Source organism: Penicillium hordei, assembly GCF_028827395.1.
Source record: "Penicillium hordei strain IBT 12815 chromosome Unknown utg000003l_segment0_segment0, whole genome shotgun sequence".
NCBI lineage: Eukaryota > Fungi > Ascomycota > Eurotiomycetes > Eurotiales > Aspergillaceae > Penicillium > Penicillium hordei.
This window is the reverse complement of record NW_026623144.1, coordinates 945,078-964,907: the sequence shown is the minus strand read 5'-3', so window position 1 is coordinate 964,907 and position 19,830 is coordinate 945,078. Positions and strand designations below refer to the sequence as shown.

The window sequence follows — 19,830 nt, the reverse complement described above, 5'->3', positions numbered from 1 at the left end:
GTAAATAAACTACAATATCCTTGGAGATCTCAATTAATTATTTTAAATCCCATAGTAAAATAGGAAATCAGTATCCACCGGGTATGTCGGAAGGCCTCGACATACTCCGACGAGGATAGTTAGTGTAGGATAACAGAGCAGGATAGCACCTGAGGCCCGTGACTGGAGATCCCCCTTCTCCTCTTCTCTCTCTCTCTCTCTCTTTTCCTGTGTACATTCGACTTCACCTTCTCCTCCCCCTTCATTTCATTTTGTTCCTTTTTTTTCTTGTTATTTTGTTGCCTAGCCCTTCGACTTATCGAGACAATGTGTCTTTGATACGGGACAACCTACGACTTTTTCAGCGTTTAGTGGGGGGATCAACAACAATTGGGACGTTTTCGATCGACTGTCATCGATATATTAGATTCTTCCTCCAGACACTATCGGACTGGTCCATAGGTGATCGACAATTCACATCGGTCGGCCCACACAGCCAATTTCGATCTTCCCTCTGCGCAAACTTCGTACCGTCGCTACCCTCACGCTTGTCGAGATCTGGGTGGAAATTAAAAGAAAACCACAAATACCAAAAAAGGACGGTCGGGTTTGATAAGAAATTATTGATCGAGCACACCCACCATGAAGGTTGCGGAGGTGGTCTCAGTTTTTGCTCTCCTGGCTCGGCCATTCGCGTCGGCCGCTTCCAGCCTCACATACTGTGCTTCAGTCAACACGGGGTCTTCCTTTAACGCAGGTACGCGATCGCAAAAATTTAAAGACCTAGCCATATCGCTGACTTCCCACAGTTTCCGACACATATCAATCAAATGGAGCATGTCTAAAAACTTGCGCCAATTACGCCCTGGGTATCCTGCAAGGGAAGAAATGCTGGTGCTCGAATGTTGCTCCCTCTCAATCGTCGCAGTCCTCTGACACCTCGGACTGTGATGGTGCATGTCCGGGTTATCCCGCAGACAGTTGTGGAAGTGCATCCAAAGGAGTGTTCGCCTACGTGGAAATTACAGGCAACGATGTGACTAGCACAGCCGGTGGTTCAACAACCTCAAAAACCACGTCGTCATCGTCAACCTCAACATCAAGCTCAACGTCAACTTCGGTAAGCCACCCCTTCTATTTTGCTTTTGGGTATCATTTTTCTTGGTTTCTTTTCGTTTTCTATTTTTGGACGGATAAACCTTCCTGTCAGCCTATGTAGCTTGATTGGGTGTTCTACTCTTTCTTAGCTTGTGGCTCTAATATCGGGGATAGGAGAGTACGAGCGTTCAGCCTGAAACTGTCACTGTGACTGCCTCGGATCCTTCCATTTCATCCTCACACACTGTATCTTTAGCATCACCGGTTTGATTAAATGGCACTTTCGGCTAACTTTTGACCCTAGTCAACTTCGTCGGATCAAACAACTAGTACCTCGTCTACTGTCTCAGTCCAAACCAACGCTGGCGGCCAAGTCAAGACAATCACCGTTGCAGGGTCAAGTGCGACTTCTGGCGCCGATTCCGCATCGGCCAATACTGCCGCTACCAGCTCGAAATTGAGTGGAGGTTCCATCGCAGGCATTGTAATTGGTGTTCTTGGAGGCCTCGCCCTGATTGGTGCCCTCATCTTCTTGATCTTCTTCTACCGCAAACGCGCTCGTGCCGTCAGCCCTATCCCAAGCCAGGAAATGGCCGACGACAGAACCAGTAGGGGATCGAGCTTCATGGGAGGTCTGTTCCGGAGCAATGGAGAAGGCGCTGCGGGTGGACCTATTCCCGCACGTTCGGGCACAACATTCACCGATCGACGGATGAAGACCAACACCGTTCTCTACCCGAACGGTGCTCGGGAGAGCAGTGTTTCGCTACAAGACAACGAAGACTACTCGCGTCCTGTTCTTCGGGTAAGTTTGATATTGAACTTTAGATTCTGGGTAAACACTCTTGCTAACTGCATGATTTCTAGCTTACTAACCCCGATTAAATTTGGAATGACAATTCTATTTGACCGCCTTTTCTTTCTCTCCTGTCGTCGGCGCCTTTCAATCTCCATTAATATCACGCCATCCCAAAACAGCCCCATTATGATACCCACTTGTCGCTCGGTTTCTTCGCCATATTCCCTTCTATTCTTATGGATGCAGCTGTGGAAAAACCAGAAATAACAGCACATGAAGCCGGGCGGCCTCTCCCCCACCGCCAAGGAACGGTTCTGAGGGTGCATGCATTGGCATTGGCCCGGCAGAACACACTAGAAGGATAACAGAAAATAAGAGCCAAAGCCCAGAATTGAAATCTATGCTTAATCCCCCCAGCCACTTGAGACGCCTTCACGAGCAACACATACATTATCCTGCATACATACCCGCCACATCGGTGACGATGCCAGCCCATGTCGACATGGTCTGAAAGTATACATACATTGCTGTCTTTCGGTGCATCTGACATCGCCAGCCTCTGGGCTCTTCGCTTTCTTGGCATTTTCATCTTTCTCTTGCTCTTATTTGTTCAACATGCTTGTTAGCTTTGCTTTTTTTGTCTTCATTTGTCATGTATTACCCAGCCTCTTATATCGCTGCCCCCGTCTTAATTGTTCGTGCATTTTCCATGGCTTTGGTCTGAGGGGATGAGGATACGTCCCCGGCGCTGTGCTTAGACTGCCTGATTCAATGGAACTATTCTACCTTCGGGATAAAGATTCACTGACCACTTCGTCCTGTTGTATGAGGTCGTATGGCTGTATATTGGTCTGGTGGTACGTCTTATTGGTGATACTTCTTTTTCGGTCGCCATGGAGCTATATAGATGGTTTCATGGCAGATATAGTGTTCTCCATTGATTTCCATCCTTTCTTCCTCCACACGTAGAGTATGTGTATCACTGTGCTTCTTCTGGGTCCTACCAAGGCATAGATACCTACGGGCTTCAAGCCTAGCAGTTTATGATCTTCCCAAAAGCGAAGGATATAGCGCGTGATTCATTGGATCTATTCGAAACTTAGAAAATACAACTCGGTGTGTAGGAGAGTAGTATTCACCGAACCACACAAACAATTGCCAGTTATTGAACTAGTCAATCTTGTTGAACTTGGGCATGTCTGTGACTACACGCTCACCTACAGTCTACAATTTTAGGCTCGTATTCATTGTTCTTGGAATGGGAACTTTTAGAAGGGTTTCATTTCTCTCATTCCCTCATTTCCTATATATGTACGGCAATGACAGATCACAGATCCGCTCTTCTCGTACTTTTGATTTAGAGAAGACCCGATGACACAAATTACACAATCGAAAATAAACGCTAGTTTGGAAAACGCGAAACCACGACAGAACAATGTCGATACGAGGAAAAAAAGCTAGAATCGAAGAAGCCGCAAGATGACCATCATAACTTGGCCTATCTCATCATTATCGGTGTTTTCCCTTACCAAGTCCCAAAGACAGCCTAAAGCCTTATAGAGCTCGTATGGCATTCATTCCGGGAGGTACTAGTAACTGTGACTCTCTAAGTTTATCAATGTAAGCGCTCCTTTGTATGTTTAGCTGACTCGCTATGTGAGAGTCAATGGCAACCTCTAAGGTGTCCAAGAAAAGGCTTCTCTTTTCAGGATCAGCCTCTTCCCTGATCGTGCGAACAAGGCGCGGCAAAGCCTTCTCTAACAGACCTGTCCTGTCTTCTTCTCCACATACAGCATGTATGACTGGACAAAGATGTTGAGCTTCTTCGACCAACTCGCGGGTTCGATCCGAATCAAAGTTTGCGCCTGCTAAGGGGAGAATATGCAATGCAATTTGATAGACGCGCTTATGCTGGATCTCAGTTTGTATACCACTTGCACTAGACCCATACAAGTGATGAATATTGGACATAATCTCCATAATCTTACGTGACATATTAGCATAGGTATCACTCTCCAGTATTTGGGGGCTGCTGCCGCCGTCGCGGTCTATACAAACCTCTAGGTAATCCACAATCTCAAGTCTCCCAAGGGTAAGAGCTGTGGCATATGCTGAAGGCGAATACAGTATCCCGGGGTTATGTACCAGGGAGGCTTCGGTCCTTCGTAGAATAATTCTAGGATCGTTAAGCTTCCGGTCCTAATGGCACAGATAAGCGGCGGAATACTGTCCCTCTCATCTTGCTCTTTACTCACGCCACGGTTGATAAGCGTTTGTATAATTTATATTCGTGAGCTGAGATTGCTGCCTGAAGCTCATGCCCTCATATATAGCTTTCTAGGGGAGCGTAGGCTTTTGTTAAGAATCGAGTATGCGATTCCAAAATGGAGTTTTTTAATAGCAGTCGATAGAACAGGATTTATCGACTTATCGATGGGGTTGAAATCCGTACTAGCATCGATGAATCTCATGGCGAGATCCGGGCTTGGTTGGCGTAATGCGATATATAGTGGCATCTGATTCTTCTCTGAGACCATTGTTATAGTTTCTATTGTCAGGTGGGGTGCCACCAGGTCGAACAGCTCCGGCTAATCACGGTGGGCTAGGACATGCGCTGCGGTCTCCCTCTACCGATCTGTTCGATTGAAGTCTATGCCTAAATCTATACACGCCTGCACAGTCTTCAAATTGCAATGACCAATAACATAACAGGCGAAGCCATTTATCTCAGTGTGGTTGTCGTCGCCGTGGGCGAACGCAAGAATCAGCGCAGTATTGCTAGCGATATCTTCCTCATATGGTAGGCTGCCTTAGAGGAAGTCTGTCTGGTTGTGAAAGATCAGCACCGTATTTCAGAAGCAAAGTTACTATCTTAGGCTGATTAGAGCGAGGCGCTATATGCAGCATGAATCCACCTGTAAGGCTGTATACGTCAGGGTCGATGCCTGCGCACAAGTAATCCTGCACTGTCTCGATATCTCCACGCACAATAGTGCAAGCAAAAGTCTCGCTTTCTCGTAGTCTAACCAAGAATAGTGTTGGATCATCCTAGATGTAACGTATTGGCATGTGCCTTCTAGCAATCGCATTAGGGTCCTTTCATTCCTAGCGAAGTTCTTCGTATTCTTGCTTGGGAGGTAGGGCGTAGGCAATAAGACGGGCCCTCTCCTCTATAACACCATTCCTGAGGAGCGAGTATATAGACTTGTAGGTCTGATAGAGCCTATAGCTGTCCCGGAGAGACACTGCCTTTGCAATAGATAAAAATATCCGACAGGTAGATCGCCTAGACCGCGACTACTAAGGGGCCGGAGAAAATTTTGGTTGCTGAGATATGGCGACAAAAGGTTGTTGCTAGATTCAGAATACGGAATTTGAGGACTCTGCGATATGAGAGGGGAGTCTTTAAATATGAAATATAGCTTCTACAAGAGCAGAGCGCGCTTATATAGGTTATTCAGAGCCTCTTATACATTCATATATTAACATTGTTATAGACGTCTATCATATTTATCTCGAGCTCACTCGGTCAATGTAACAGCAAGCAAAGCTGTTACCAGGAAAGATCGCCCTCACAGTGAAATTCGAAGCTCCGGTCCCGTTTGCTGGGCGCCGGACGTAGGGGTAGAAAGAAAGATACAAATATAGCTTTATCTCTAGGTATAAGGAGATTAGAGAGTTTTGCAATTTTTATTTGGTTTGTGAAAAATTACAAAATTCAGATTTTGCACACTGTTTAGTATATTGTATAGGATATTATTCAACAGAATAAACAAATTGAATATATTTCAGTATGACCTTTGTAGTAACTAGTATATATTTCTCCTAGATTTGGCTTGATGACATGGCCCACACTGAGCTGAGTCGTGAAATCCACCGCTGAGGCTAACATAGCTAATAGCATTAACCATAATCCCAACAAAGCACACTCATTGGGTATCAGTTGCCAGTAGATAAAATGGACAGCGTGAAAGGACACGTAATTAAAAGTTGTTACGGCTGCGCTCGCTCACTTCTAATCCCTGCTTTCTAGCTACTCGAGTCCTAAACGAGAATGACTGGTAGAGGCTAAAGCCGGTCTCTGAAACATGCCCTGGTGTATAAAGTACGGAGTATGGACCTCGGGAACTTCCAAGGTTAGGAAGTGGCCCATCCGCTGTCAAATGGACGGGTTGTGGGGCCCCGGCGCATGGGCCACACCGCATTCGACTGCTACGAAGAGTCAACCGTGGGAGTGTTGCATCAACCAGGACCATTGCCCGGGCCCAGGCCTTAGGATGTACTTTTTTCACTTGAGTGCCCAGGTAGTGGCCCTAATACTTACGCCCCTGTACTCCGTACACCGACACATATTGACATGATCAAATGAGATCTCTCAATTTCATTCTCATGTCCGCGGATCATTACGAGTTCTAGCATCTTGGATAGAAACTAAAGCCCCTGACCTGAAGGAACATCCGTCGCTAAATAACTGCCTTGACCTTTGAAAATAAGAATACATATGGAGTGGTCCACCCGAGCAGCCAGGTTAGACAGATTGAGATCTGCGGATCTGTGTTATTTCGTTGTGATTCCCTCTCATCTGCCGCCAGATCGCCAAAATGCCTAGCACCACTGCTACAGGTGACTTTGGCCCAGCGCCGCCTGGAGTAGATCTGGCAAAGAACCAGACAGGAAACTTGTTGGGGGCAGTTATTCCTGTAGCGGTACTCGGGACCACTGCAGTTATATTGCGATTAGCTGCGCCGATGAAGTCCAAAGAGTCGAGAAAATTAGCTATTGATGACTACCTAATCATTGCAGCGCTGCTATTTTCTTGGGGCACAGCAATATCCTGCTTCATAAGTGAGTCAATATTTAGTTCCGGCATAGCCAATAGATGGGCACAGCACTTACACCAGGCCCCTTAGGCATTCCGTATGGCAATGGTTATCATTTGCAGTCTTTGACCAAAGCGGAGTTTATTACTGTTTGGAAAGTAAGGAAACTACCAAATACCGGGCGAACTGATTGGGATAGATTTTGACAAAACATCTAGATCCTTTTTGCCTACGTTATGATTTACGCCACAGCCGTCACCTTCACCAAATCCTCCATTGTATTCTTTTACCGCCGCATCTTCAACTTTCGCTGGTCATTAGGCTTTTGCATGTTCTTGGTCCTTGGGTACTGGGCCACCATTATCATCACGGTTGCAGTGGCCTGTAGACCACTGCCATATTTCTGGCTGGTCTATACTGACCCAACAGCCATTGGTGTATGCATTGATGTGCCCACATTCTTTTTTGGTAATGGAATTGGTGCCATGTTGATTGATGTGATAATATTGTGTATGCCGATGCCAACAATTTACAAGTTGCAGATGCAATTGTCGCAGAAGGTAGCGGTCATGGGCATTTTACTCTTGGGAAGTTTGTATGCTTTCCCCTCCTACTATTTAATTCTGGCTAATTAAATCTAGCGTTTGCGTGGCAAGTATTTGCCGAATCATCGCACTGCAGAAAAATACCAGAGGAACAGATGCTACATGGACCATGGCACCTGTCTTTATCTGGTCGTGCGTGGAACCCTTTGTTGGCATCATCTGCGCATGTCTCCCTACCTTTGGACCATTCTTTCGTCGATGGTGGACCAAGGTCCGGACAGGGCGTTCATCAAATAGTCGCAGTACCGATCCAAGCGCCGAACATCCATCTGCTACAACGACCTGGCTCCGGAAACCCCGAGCAAGAAAGCCACCCAAGGACTCATTATTCAGTATCAATGACTTTGGCTGTATAGATGAAGTCCAATTAATGAACGATATAAATGCCACTCGGTCGTTGAGGGACGAGGCTGTAAGTGACCATCAAGATGTGGAGCGAGGAGATTCCAGTGGCATTACAGTCCAACAAGATGTGGATGTAACATGGGACAAGTATAAATCGGGGAAAAAACGCTGATATGTCTTGAATTCTCTCAGCTTTGTGGATTGCGAATATGAGATATTGCATTTTGAGACATATTACATTTTCATTTCTTTTGTGTACAATATAAAATAAAAATCGTCTTCGTTCTATGTGCCATGTTGACAAATTGGAATTGAGATAATAAGAGGCAAACTTCTTGTATAAAAATTAATGGGGAAGCATAGCTATGCAGTAAGGTACGAGTAGTGCGGATACGGAGTATTTACTCTTTACGTGGCTGGGTAAATTGGGGCGGTTCATTGTTTTCATTAGCAAGACATAACAATTACACAGTACAACATAACTAGGTGCTTCGTACTTTGTGTGTGTTTAATATCGCACTTCGCGGCGCTATGTGGCGTTATGACCTGTCATGCCAGTTGACCGGAGTTAAGGTGGGGAAAGCCAGTAGATTCCAACCGCGGGACAGGTTAGCCTTCCCGGTGGCCCTGGGCCCTGGGGCCGGGGGCAGTGTGGAGATGAGCTGCCTGTGGAATTTACTAACAGCCGACTGTCTAGGTACTTCTTTTCAATTGTTCTATAGACTGTCACTCAATCAGAAACATGTACACATTAACAGGGGCTTAAGCCTTAAACCGTTTTCCCTTTTCCCCTCGTGTGAGAAAGGCTAAAAGAATTCCCCTATTCATTCCATATGCCCCCTGAGTTTACTTGTTTCTTCTATTCTATAATATATATGTATGTAGTTTCCGCAGGAGCTATAGTAGCATTATAAGAGGAACTCACCCATCATTTACTGCCTCGGCCCCCCGAATCCGTCAATATGCGTTACAAACTCACCTCAAACGGGTTGAAAAATGGTTCTGCCTCTCTCCCAACACCTGCTACCCGCGTTGCAAATGGCGAGACCCCTCCCAACTGGATCCCCTGCGCCGAGCAACCTGCATATGCGCGACGGAAACTAAAGATAATTTGCATTGGCGCGGGTTACTCGGGTTTGACGCTTGCCTACAAGATCGACCATGAGCTGAAGCTCAGCGATTTTGTGGAATTGAAGATCTACGAAAAGAATCCTCAGGTTGGTGGAACATGGTTTGAGAATACCTATCCTGGTGTCGCTTGGTGAGTATTCTGTCTATACTTCTAATACACCTGACTGCATGAACTGACCTATCCAGTGACATCCCTGCCCGTAAGATACTTCACTGGCTCTTTGGCAACCGAAATTGACATCCACTTAGATGCATACACATTTTTATTCGAGCCTAATCCAAACTGGTCCCACTTCTATGCACCCGGCCCCGAGATCGAGGAGTACATCCAACGCACGACAAGGAAATGGAACCTGGACAAAGATATCCAGTTTAACACCCATGTTACGGAGACGGTGTGGAATGATGAGACAGGGAAGTGGAAGGTGGAGGTAGACCAAGGTGGCACAATCATGCATGACGAGGCTGATATTCTGGTCAATGCGGCCGGGTTTTTGAAGTGAGAATCATTTATCCTCGACATCGTTTCCCTTACTAACGGTGGTCTTGCGACTAGCAAAACCAGCTGGCCGGACATTGAGGGCCTATCTAGTTTCAAGGGAAAGTTGCTTCACACTTCGATCTGGTGAGCAAACGTTGTTTATGAACTGTCAAACATATATTAAAAAAGAGTCATACTTAGGGATAACGATTACGACTGGTCAAGCAAACGTGTTGCGGTCATTGGTAATGGCGCCTCTGGAATTCAATGTGTGGCTGCAATGCAGCCAAAGGTCGCACAGCTTGTCAACTTTGTGCGCAATCCGACCTGGGTTTCTGTTAACTTCTGTGCGGAGAAAACACAGAATGGAGGCAATTTCCGCTACACAGAAGAGGAGAAAGCACACTTCGCGGAAGATACCGAGGCTCATTTTAAGTATCGAAGAGAGTTAGAGGCCAGGCAAGTTCAAAATTCCACACAGCCGCCCTAGTCAACAGGTCGCCAGAACTAACTCTGCCCGGAGTAAAGTGTAAATGCGTTCTTCTATGGCATGTATAGAGACCACCCGATGCAATTGGGTTTGACACAAGCTTGCCGGCAACAAATGGAGGAGCGAATGAAAGGCATCTCCGACCCAGAAATTCTGTCAAAGATGCTTTCTCACGAGTTCCGTCCTGGCTGTCGCCGCCTGACGCCAGGAGATGGGTATCTGGAGGCCTTTTCCAATGTCAATGCAACTCTCACTTTCGATCCGATTGAGCGTATCACAGAACAGGGCATCCAAACCACCATGGGTGATGAACAACAATTTGACGTGATAGTCTGTGCCACAGGGTTTGACACTTCCTTTATTCCATCTTGGAAGATGATCGGTCGCAATGGAGCCACATTGGAAGAGCGATGGAAAGGTAACCCGGAGGCTTTCTTTGCTGTCCAAGTGGACACCATGCCGAACTATTTTATCTTCAACGGGCCCAATTGTCCTATCTCCCATGGTTCAGTTCTGACACAGATCTCTTGGACATGCGATTACATTCTCCGCTGGGCGAAGAAGATTTCTTCAGAGGATATCAAGTGAGTTATCATGGTCTTCATGGGTGGCGTTTGATTAACATATTTCACACAGGTCAATTGACGTTAAAAGGGAAGCCATGGAAGACTACAATGTCTATTGCCAGGAGTTCCTCAAGCGTACGGTCTGGTCGGATGAATGTCGGAGCTGGTACAAGAATGGAAAAAGTTCAGGTCATGTCACCGGGGTATATCCAGGCTCGGTCTTGCACTTTAAAGACTGTCTTGAAAACATTGGTGGCGAGCACTTCCATATTGATTACCGCTCTAAGAACCGATTCCGGTTCCTAGGAAACGGTGAAAGTGCGCGTGATCAGCACGGAGCAGGTGATTTGGCGTGGTACATGGACGATATGAAAGTCTCCAAGCCGCGGCTCTAAGTCAACTGCACATTTTCGTCCTACATCCACGGCATACTTTGTATTGTTTACCGTTTGTTTACTCCCAATTTACCAGGTAAATATAAGAACTATTGAAAACGATCCATGATTTACAAGTTGAATTGTCACCCTTAATTGATAGACGGAAGTTAGTTCAATCGATACAATGAAAGAGCAGTTTATTAAGCCCTGACAAAGTCCAGGTCGAGGTATTCCTGCGATTTCTAAGACTTGACTATATTACTATATCACGACTGGAGAGTTGATGACCGAGATAAATAGAGATTTATTTCTCTTGAGAGAACCAGTAGCTATTTACTTACCTCACACTTGATCTCAATTTCCAAACCGGAAGAATGTATCTACCACATCATCCTTCGAGTCATTCTGAGATACTCCCTTCCTAGCCACACTATGGTACATTTGTGTATCTACAGAGCACGAAGGCGCTGGCGACGAGATATCGAGCACTACGTCAAATATATCAGGCACAGCGGACTGACGCTCAGTCACAAACCGCAAAAGTCCCCATACAGCATCCGAAGACATACTAGTTACCTGGGGGACAAGATAGAATGGACGAGCCTCCGGAGAAACTGTGAATGTCTCCGCAGGGCCACTCTCGGGGTGGTGGATGACTACGGCCTTCATGACCGGGGGCATCGGAATAGAAACACCGAACCTGTAAGGCCCGTCCATCTCCTGGACTCTAGCCTGGATCTCATCCCAGGTCTTCCGATAGTAGGTCTCGAAGGCATTGGTCCACTCCTCGTCCGAACGATAGCCAGCAAGACCAGCGCACAAAGACCATAGGAAATAGTTAGTGTTGACCCATGTAGAAATACGAACCGCCCATGATCTAGATGGGAGATTGTGTCTCTGGCGAATGTCGCAGCGGATTGTGGGCTGCTCGGTGGCTTGCACGACGGAAATGGGGGACCCCGTAGACCGGGTGGACTGCCTGCCAGTTGTAGTTAGCTGACATAATTCTCGAAAGGGCTCTTTGTATCAACAGGGGAAATGTAGACGTGAAAGTTGTACTTGACTACTAAGTTGAAGGGGTCGCGAAACCCGGAGCTAGAAGACTGGGATAGTAGAAGGGTGGTGGAGAACCTGATGCAATCTACTGCAGAGGAAAGGGGGTTATATATAGCTCTGGGGGATCTAGATCAAGATTCAAACATTGAGGGTTTATTACATGACAAAGAGCTCGAGGGAAGAGGCCTTTGTCTTCAAAGAGTATAATTGAAACGTCCAGGCACAATGTACATTGTTAATGTATCTTTGTTCCCTTGTTAGCAGGTGTGACTCAGATTAGGAATGCCGTAGATCGGGTAGAATAACAAGGGTGCTTTGTATAATTTGGATTCTTAATTTGGATCTTAGGGTTAGATAGCCTCTTTGTTCTTGGGTGCGGAGTGGTATTCTTTAGAATTATCGCGGTGTGCTGGTGGGTTGGGACAACAAAGAAAGATCCACATCCTTAGACTTGAAGAAGGCATTCCAAAGTGACGTGGAATTCCTTTGTAATATTGAGATGTGAAAATATTTCTGTCATTCGATGCACCCCTTGCCACGGTAGCTAATAAAGAGTTGATGTATGACTACTATATGTTATATGAAATTGTGTGACAAACTCGAGAGCAAATGAACATGCGCTCTTAGTCAAATTGAAAGGGCTAAATCTAGTTTAGACGAATTCTCGGAAAATAGCCACCACCAAGAGACATGGCTCGTTTTAATATGTTCTAAAAGTTCTTTTTTTTTGATAAACAAAACGAAAACAGCAATGTATTTCGGCTAGACCCGACTTGGTGACAATTCGAAACCGGCGACACTCATTGGTCCCCCTAAATAGACGAGAACCCATGAGGCATGACGGGATTGGGGTTATGGCCCGACGTTGTATACTGCACCGGAAGAGCCGGAAGCTGGGCTCGGGACTCTGAGAAAAGCCAGTACGAACAGAACAGCCACCAGGTTATGAGTCACAAATCGAAGAAAGGTGTAAGTATAGAAGTGTATACAATCCCCAGATTTCATCCCCGGAATCAACTCACCGAGCAACTGGAACTGGCAAAGTGGGAAAACCCCATGGGAAACCCCCGGAAGACCACGCGTCCGCTCGGTTCCCCGAAGTTTTTGGCCAATCCCGAGCCAAGACAATGCCGAAACAGAGCCCACTAGCCCGAAATTGGGCTTTTTTAATTTATTAGCTTTTTATAATCCAAGGCTAAAAGTCGAAAGCCAGCAAATTTGTGGAATTGTGGCTGTAGAATTGGAACATTTGAACATTAAGAACCCATCAATCGATTAGGGCTTCTAGCAAACCCGAAGATTTACCGGCCCCTGTACTCCTTTTTTTCTTCCTGCTTTTCTCCTTTTTGCTCCTCACGTGTGATTTCAATCTGTAAAGCCATAACAAACGAACAGAAACCCACGATGTGGCTTATGTACCCTCATTGATTTTAATAACTGGCATCGGTCAATTGTCGGATTTGCGGGGGTCATGTAGTATCTAAATGCACCCAAATTGTCGGTGCGGTAAGCACTAGATATCTTCTCATGCGGTTGGATGACACGGATATACTAAAAGGATTCAAGCTGAGACTCTGTTAACGAATCACAACCCAATTCAGCCAAGCCATGGCGCTCTCAGACCTGGAGGCTTGTTCTCTGAGAGCTTCGGGTCCAAGGCACCCAGCCAATGCCGAGCCTGTTGGCGTGATGCTTCTTTTGGTTTGTGGCTTACCTTGGCGTCCGACAATTTTATATGCGTTCTCGTGTGTCCGGATAATGGCATCTCCGAATGTCGGTCTAGCATTCGAATTTGGCCCTAGCGTGCTATTGGTCCCTTAAACCGGCACATGCCATCGAATGATCGAGAGTCCCGTATATTTTTGGGAATGCTCGGTTCTCACTGTGCGTTTTGTCCTTCCGGGGAAATGCCACTCGTGGGTCTAACCCCAGAATAAGGCGAGGAAGGAGAAATATTTGAGGCTGGAAATGCGGCCTGCACTATATAATCCCCCTGCTTAGCCCGCCTTTCTCCTTTGGTTAGATTCCATTTTTCTGTTCTATCTCGTTCCCCAGATTTGTCTTCAAGATGGCAGTCAGTCAGTCTGTGGTGGGCCGTACCAACGCAGAGAAACCTCATGGTCTCAAAGGTTTTATTTCCAACCCATATGTCTTCTTCACTTGTTTGTTTGCCTCGCTGGGTTGCATCATGTATGGATACGATCAGGGTGTGATGGGTCCTGTTCTCGTCATGGAGAACTTCCAAAACCACTTCCCCACGTTCATGGGATCGACGATCCAGGGTTGGTTGGTGTCGGCTCTCGAGCTTGGCGCCTGGGCTGGTGCTTTGATCAACGGTATTCTCGCAGATCGTATTTCACGTAAGTATGCCATGATGGTTGCCGTCGTCATCTTCACCTTGGGCACTGGTCTTCAGGCGGGTGCACAGAACCCTGCGTACTTCTTCGCCGGGAGAATCATCGGTGGTGTTGGCATCGGTATGTTCAGTATGGTTATCCCACTGTACCAAGCCGAGATTGCCCCCCCTGAGCTGCGTGGATCCCTTGTTTCCCTGCAGCAGCTGTCCATCACTATCGGCACGGCCATTTCTTTCTGGCTTGACTATGGTATGCAGTTCGTTGGCGGCAACACCTGTAAGCCAGAGGGTATCTCGGACCCCTACCTGATTAGTGGCACATACAATGCCGCGCAGAACCATGGTCACACCTGCTTGGGTCAGAAGACCATCGCGTGGAGACTTCCTTTGGCTTTGCAGATTATCCCGGCTTGGATTCTGTTCTTTGGTCTCTTCTTCTTCCCCTTCTCGCCGCGTTGGTTGATGATGAAGCACCGTGATGAGGAGGCTAAGGAGTCCATCTCTAAGCTGCGTCGCCTGCCTGTGACTGATCCACTTGTTCGTGCTGAGTACCTTGAGATCAAGGCTGCTGTTATGTTCGATGAAGAGACGGAGAGTGAAGTTGTTGGATCCGGGGGTATATGGGCTCCCTGGAAAGCTCTGTTTGCTCCCAACATGTTCAAGCGCCTGATGCTCGGTTGCGGTATGATGGTTTTCCAGCAGTTCACTGGTATCAACGCGGTGCTCTACTATGCGCCCCAGATTTTCTCTTCAGTAAGTAATTCCTTCTTTCTCAAACACCCCTTTGGTTTTGCTTTACAAAGTAAATTCTAACTCTTTTACTTTTTCTTAGTTCGGCTTCTCCTCCACGAAGACAACCCTTCTAGCCACTGGTGTGACTGGTATCCTGCAGATTGTCTTCACCCTACCTACCGTCCTTTACCTCGACAAGTTCGGCCGCAAGACCTTCCTAATTGTCGGTGCTGTCGGCATGTTCCTCTGTCACATTGTTGTCGCTATCGTGGAGGGTATATACGAGCCTAAGTGGGATCTGAACGAGGGCCTTGCCAGACCGCAAGGCTGGGTTGCCATTGCTTTCATCTGGCTCTTCGCTGTTAACTTTGCTTACTCTTGGGGTATGTCAGCACGCTACCAGCTCATATGTCTCATCCTTTAACACTTATTGAATAGGACCCGTCGCTTGGGTGTTGGCTCAGGAAATTTTCCCCAACAGTCAGCGCTCCCGCGGTGTCTCGATCGTCGCTTCTACCAACTGGATGTTCAACTTCATTATTGGTCTTACCACTAAGGATATGCTGGGCTCAATGAAGTATGGTACTTATATCTTCTTCGCCATCTTTAGTGCTTTGGGTGGCCTGTTCATTTGGAAGTTTGCCCCTGAGACCAAGGACAAGACACTTGAGGAGTTGGATGTCTTCTTCGGTGGCGATAATAATAGCATTGCTGAAGCCGATCGCCTGCGCATGATGCGGATCAACGAGAGTCTTGGTCTTGCTGGAGTTGAGATATTGGAGGATCTCAAAGGTGAGAAGCAAATTGATACCGATCACATCGAGGTTGAGTCTACCAAGGCTTGAGTACCTGCGCGATGATGTGTATGGAATTTGGGAGGTGGATTCAAGTGTTGTTATATCAATATAATTTGGCCGGATGAAGTTGAATAGCAATCGTTCTAGTATTGCGATAACTACGTTATTCGCGTAATACTAGGACGCGACAATAAACCACCAAGATAATGCATATTATTATATGTCCAATCACAGTTTGCGTTCCCCAGGATATGATATTCCAAGTCATTCAAATACTTGTGGAGTCTAGGGGTATTTGATGACACGGTAGAAACCAGCAAGATTGAGAAATGAGGGATGATTGTAAAGGCCCCTTGGATATTACCTAACAACCTTGGAACTAATACCTGAGTTTTTGCAAGCGATCCTTTAGTGACTCTAGGTTGTATGAATGGTGTGTACTTGTCAATGTCATCTTTTAGCCGTTGAGGCAGGGCCTCACTTCTCTGAGATAGCTATTGCCAAAGACTAAGTACAACCAAGGCAAATTATATCCAATTGGTATGCCAGATTGTCTCAAATTAAGGGCAACAGAGTTAAAATCCAAACAAATTTTCATCCTCCTTGTACCCAATCTCCCGAAGTGCCGGAAGCACAGCCTTCTGAACCATAGCCGGAGGACCACAAAGCAGCGCCAGATTCCCTTTCTCGGGTCCAAATGCATATTTCTGTAGAATGTCCTTGGAAACATGACCCTTCTTTCCTCTCCAATTATCATTTGGATTCGACAGAACATGAGTGATCTTTAATTGATCCGGATGCTCCTCGGCAAATCTTTCCAATTCATCCCTCAATAGTATATCGTCTTCGGTCTTGTTCGCATTGATGACCTTGAGATTTGTCTTGTCCTCTTCTATACCCTGATCCTTGGCACGTAGGATACGTGAGATAAGCTGGTACCCGGGGGTGATACCGGATCCTCCCAAGACAAGACTCACATTGTGGAAGTGATATCCTTTGTCGTCGATCATGAACTTACCTTGGCCGATGTACCTGATCTCGCCCGAAGGCCCCTTGACTTCAACTTCCTCACCAGGACGCAGACAGTCGAGGATGTTGCTCATCGTTCCGCCTGGCTGGGATTGATCTGGGGCGTATGTCTTGACGACAAGGTCAAATGTGCCATCTTCTTCTCTCTCGAAAATTGGCCTCGTGGGTGTGTATGGCCTGATGACAAGTCGATCACTGAAATGGAAGCCCAGTTGAAGATGCTGGCAGGTGCCGAGACCGAGCTTTTTGGTATACGCTGGAAGCACGAAAGTATATCGACGAGTGTCCTCAGAAAGCTGCTCCTTTCCCCCAAAGCGAACGACATTCCACCGATGACGGTTAAATACAGTCTGTAAGCTCTTATTTGAGGAGTTGGCTTTTTCTTTGGCCGCGTCTTCGGCCTGCTTCTTGATGAACCCAATTGCCTTCTCGGTAACAACACCGAGGACGCATTCTGTGTTCAGTCAGTCAATATGTTAACAAACAGGGGAATGATTATATAGTACCGCTCAGCTTCTGCTCTGCGTAGTCATCATGAATACTCTCGAATTCATCTGTGGTATCGGGATGTGCCCTACCCGCGTGTGCCATGATAGGTGCCTTGCCACCAGGATGCCAATCTAGCACCCTTGTCGCATCGTAGACCTTGCCATTGATAATAATCCAGCAGTCATTTTCCTTGTTATGCTTTTCAATCTCCTCACGTGTGAATTGCTTTTGCGGTGATGCCGCCTCGTGCTTGATACTCTCGATGCGATTCTCTGTCGAGGGCCTCATCCAGCCTCCCGCCCCTGTACCGGGCTCACAGGGATGTCGGAAGTACAGCACCGAGCAGTTTCCTTCGTCGTCTAAAATCTCTGGACGGACGATGTACCGGCAATTGTTCATCATTCTATGCAGAATCAGTTAATAGCCACCCAAAGAGTAGTGGCGGAGACTTGCCCCATAATATTCCATGTCGGCGCCTCCGGCTGTGTATTCTTGAAAACATTGAAGCACCGGACGATGATGCTCTCGGCTCGAACAAGATGCGGCAATGATACATCCACATACCAATGGAGCCATGTCCAAAATTTGTTTCCATGGCGGACGGGGTAGTCGGGGAACTGAACGTGCAGTTTAATAACTGGCGCGTTACTGGCACCGGTGAATGGGCAGGCTCACCTTGCGGACACAGTATAACCAACTTTTCCCACCGTCAAGACTGACTTCCACTCTCTGGACTTCATGACCGCCACCATCGTACGCAATACCTGCTATACGATATGTCCGATTACTATTCACATCAGACAAAGGAATCGTCTCGCCATGTCCAGGTTTTACGATAATTGAGTTGAGGTTCTGTTCGTTGCAAGCTGTACTTGGGTGATGGAACATCACCTGTGAAAACTCTGAGTCTTTATCCCGAATAAAACTAGGTAGCACCCTGTTGTCCCAAATATGAAAATGGCTATCGTTCTCCTTGTCAGAGACCCAGATCCTCTGGAGCCATTTGACACAACGCCCACCGACATAGCCGGGGACTATTAGGCGGACTGGATAACCATGGTCTGGTGGCAATCGCACATCATTCATTTCGTATGCCAAAATCACGTCGTTTTCGGAGTCCATCACATATTCCAATGGAATGGATGTCGCGTACTTAGCCTCTCTGAGGTCATCAGCGCCTTCAAAATGGACCCAACGTAGACGCTTTTCGTGGAGAGGATCAGGGCTCTGGATACCAGCGGCTAGAAGCACATCGCGCAGCAGAGGGCCTTTCCAGAACGCACAACTAATGGCTCCAGCACCCCAATTAAAACCTTTGGAGCGTCTTATCATATTTAACTCTTTCCTCCGGTTCCCGTCGCATGCCATTGCTACCGCAATGTTGATAGTTTTATAGTTGCTTGCGAGATCGTCCATCGATAAGACCAGCTTTCCGCCCTCTATATCAAGTTGGTGGGTTTCCCACAGAAGATGAGGCACAGGACCATGGTTGCGAACATAATGTAGTGAATTTGGGGTGATGAGACCCGCTTCGTAGAGGGCTTGCAGTTGTGGCTCGCCATTGAGCGGATGTTTACCGGTTAGGCGGATGAGGTAGGAAGATCGGGGAATCCAATTGTCGGGAGTGAATTGGTCATCCTCGTTAATAGATATCTCCTGCTCTTTCGGTAAATTGCCTGGGGACTTGATGTTGCCATCATTCTCTTTCAGTGTCTTTATGTAATCGCTCTCCGACTGTAATAGGCGCAGTAAAGATAACTCTTGTGGTGAGTACTTGTCCTGTGGACCTTTTTCCTGATCTTTCTCCCTCCCCTCGCTGTCATCATGGTGGTATTGTTGGTCTGTGGCATGTGCTTCGTTGTGCGTCTCATTCTCGCCACGGCCCCTTCTCCACTCGTGTTCCTTTTGTGGTGTCTGTTTATCGTTTTCATTCCCCTTCTGATTCCTCTCATTTCCTTCCTCCCGCTGACGTCTCTTCACGTTGACAGGCCAGTCCTGCTGGTACTTTATGAAATCCTCCGTAGTGTGAAGCACGTAGCGCCAGCCCGGCGGGTGTTTCTGAGGTAACCTCAAATGATAGTCCTAGGAAGGGAAAAAGTCAGGGATTAAGGGCTAATAACGATGTTTGAGAGACACTAGAGCGCACCTCTTGCTTCTCCATATAATCGCGAACGTTGATCAGATCGTGTTCTCCCAGCTTCTTGCTAAGCTCCTCGGCTTCTTGCTTTGCCTGAGCTAAAAATTCCCGCTCCTGCTCCGGATTCCAGTCATCTCCAATATGTGTGTAAGCTGGATGGCGATCATCGCGATCGCGAAACCCAATTCGGTGGGTGTGGGTTATAGCCCAATCTGGTTCATTTAGGACGTCGTCCCTAGAAGAACCACCATGACTGCGCATCGGACGTGTGTAGTGTGGATTTGTTGCCATATCGGAACTCATGGCACATAGTCGCAGCGGGTACTTTCGCAAATCTTAGACGATGTATAGCAGGCACTGTGATAATTTCAAACGTACACGAGTACTCCGTGCTAATATGGGCGAAGAGGTAGCTTTTTCCCTTGCTCCTAGCCACTCAGAAACTACAGCGGAGGCATACCTGCCACATATGACCATTAGTCAACATACGTCATGATAACCTTACGCAGACAGTCCCAGAAGGGATGTCCACATATTCGGGGT

The 19,830-nt window shown here is 47.0% G+C and overlaps 7 protein-coding genes across 7 annotated transcripts; 4 read left to right on the top strand and 3 right to left on the bottom strand.

Moving 5' to 3' along the window:
- Nucleotides 1-621: 621 nt before the first annotated feature.
- On the top strand, nt 622-1,962 carry N7537_005599 (uncharacterized protein; the record flags this gene model as incomplete). The annotated part of the gene is made up of 5 exons (XM_056896656.1): nt 622-736; nt 789-1,099; nt 1,252-1,323; nt 1,382-1,882; nt 1,945-1,962. 5 exons carry the CDS (start codon nt 622-624, stop codon nt 1,960-1,962), a joined length of 1,017 nt encoding a protein of 338 aa, XP_056752441.1.
- Nucleotides 1,963-4,503: 2,541 nt separating this feature from the next.
- N7537_005598 (F-box domain and ankyrin repeat protein) lies at nt 4,504-4,965 on the bottom strand (the record flags this gene model as incomplete). Its single annotated transcript, XM_056896655.1, is given in 3 exon segments — nt 4,504-4,685; nt 4,723-4,924; nt 4,936-4,965. The coding sequence occupies 3 exon segments, from the start codon at nt 4,963-4,965 to the stop codon at nt 4,504-4,506; spliced, it is 414 nt and encodes a 137-aa protein (XP_056752440.1).
- A 1,512-nt stretch (nt 4,966-6,477) lies between these two features.
- N7537_005597 (uncharacterized protein) lies at nt 6,478-7,818 on the top strand (the record flags this gene model as incomplete). Its single annotated transcript, XM_056896654.1, has 4 exons — nt 6,478-6,721; nt 6,778-6,854; nt 6,915-7,291; nt 7,338-7,818. 4 exons carry the CDS (start codon nt 6,478-6,480, stop codon nt 7,816-7,818), a joined length of 1,179 nt encoding a protein of 392 aa, XP_056752439.1.
- Nucleotides 7,819-8,608: 790 nt separating this feature from the next.
- N7537_005596 (flavin-containing monooxygenase) lies at nt 8,609-10,709 on the top strand (the record flags this gene model as incomplete). The annotated part of the gene is made up of 7 exons (XM_056896653.1): nt 8,609-8,907; nt 8,964-8,977; nt 9,027-9,276; nt 9,334-9,402; nt 9,460-9,705; nt 9,787-10,332; nt 10,385-10,709. The coding sequence occupies 7 exons, from the start codon at nt 8,609-8,611 to the stop codon at nt 10,707-10,709; spliced, it is 1,749 nt and encodes a 582-aa protein (XP_056752438.1).
- A 336-nt stretch (nt 10,710-11,045) lies between these two features.
- N7537_005595 (uncharacterized protein) lies at nt 11,046-12,586 on the bottom strand (the record flags this gene model as incomplete). The annotated part of the gene is made up of 2 exons (XM_056896652.1): nt 11,046-11,670; nt 12,576-12,586. The coding sequence occupies 2 exons, from the start codon at nt 12,584-12,586 to the stop codon at nt 11,046-11,048; spliced, it is 636 nt and encodes a 211-aa protein (XP_056752437.1).
- Nucleotides 12,587-13,815: 1,229 nt separating this feature from the next.
- On the top strand, nt 13,816-15,680 carry N7537_005594 (sugar porter family MFS transporter; the record flags this gene model as incomplete). The annotated part of the gene is made up of 3 exons (XM_056896651.1): nt 13,816-14,856; nt 14,936-15,218; nt 15,274-15,680. The coding sequence occupies 3 exons, from the start codon at nt 13,816-13,818 to the stop codon at nt 15,678-15,680; spliced, it is 1,731 nt and encodes a 576-aa protein (XP_056752436.1).
- A 527-nt stretch (nt 15,681-16,207) lies between these two features.
- N7537_005593 (putative nitrate reductase) lies at nt 16,208-19,578 on the bottom strand (the record flags this gene model as incomplete). Its single annotated transcript, XM_056896650.1, has 5 exons — nt 16,208-17,115; nt 17,168-17,553; nt 17,604-17,767; nt 17,826-19,232; nt 19,297-19,578. 5 exons carry the CDS (start codon nt 19,576-19,578, stop codon nt 16,208-16,210), a joined length of 3,147 nt encoding a protein of 1,048 aa, XP_056752435.1.
- Between the last annotated feature and the right edge of the window lie 252 nt (nt 19,579-19,830).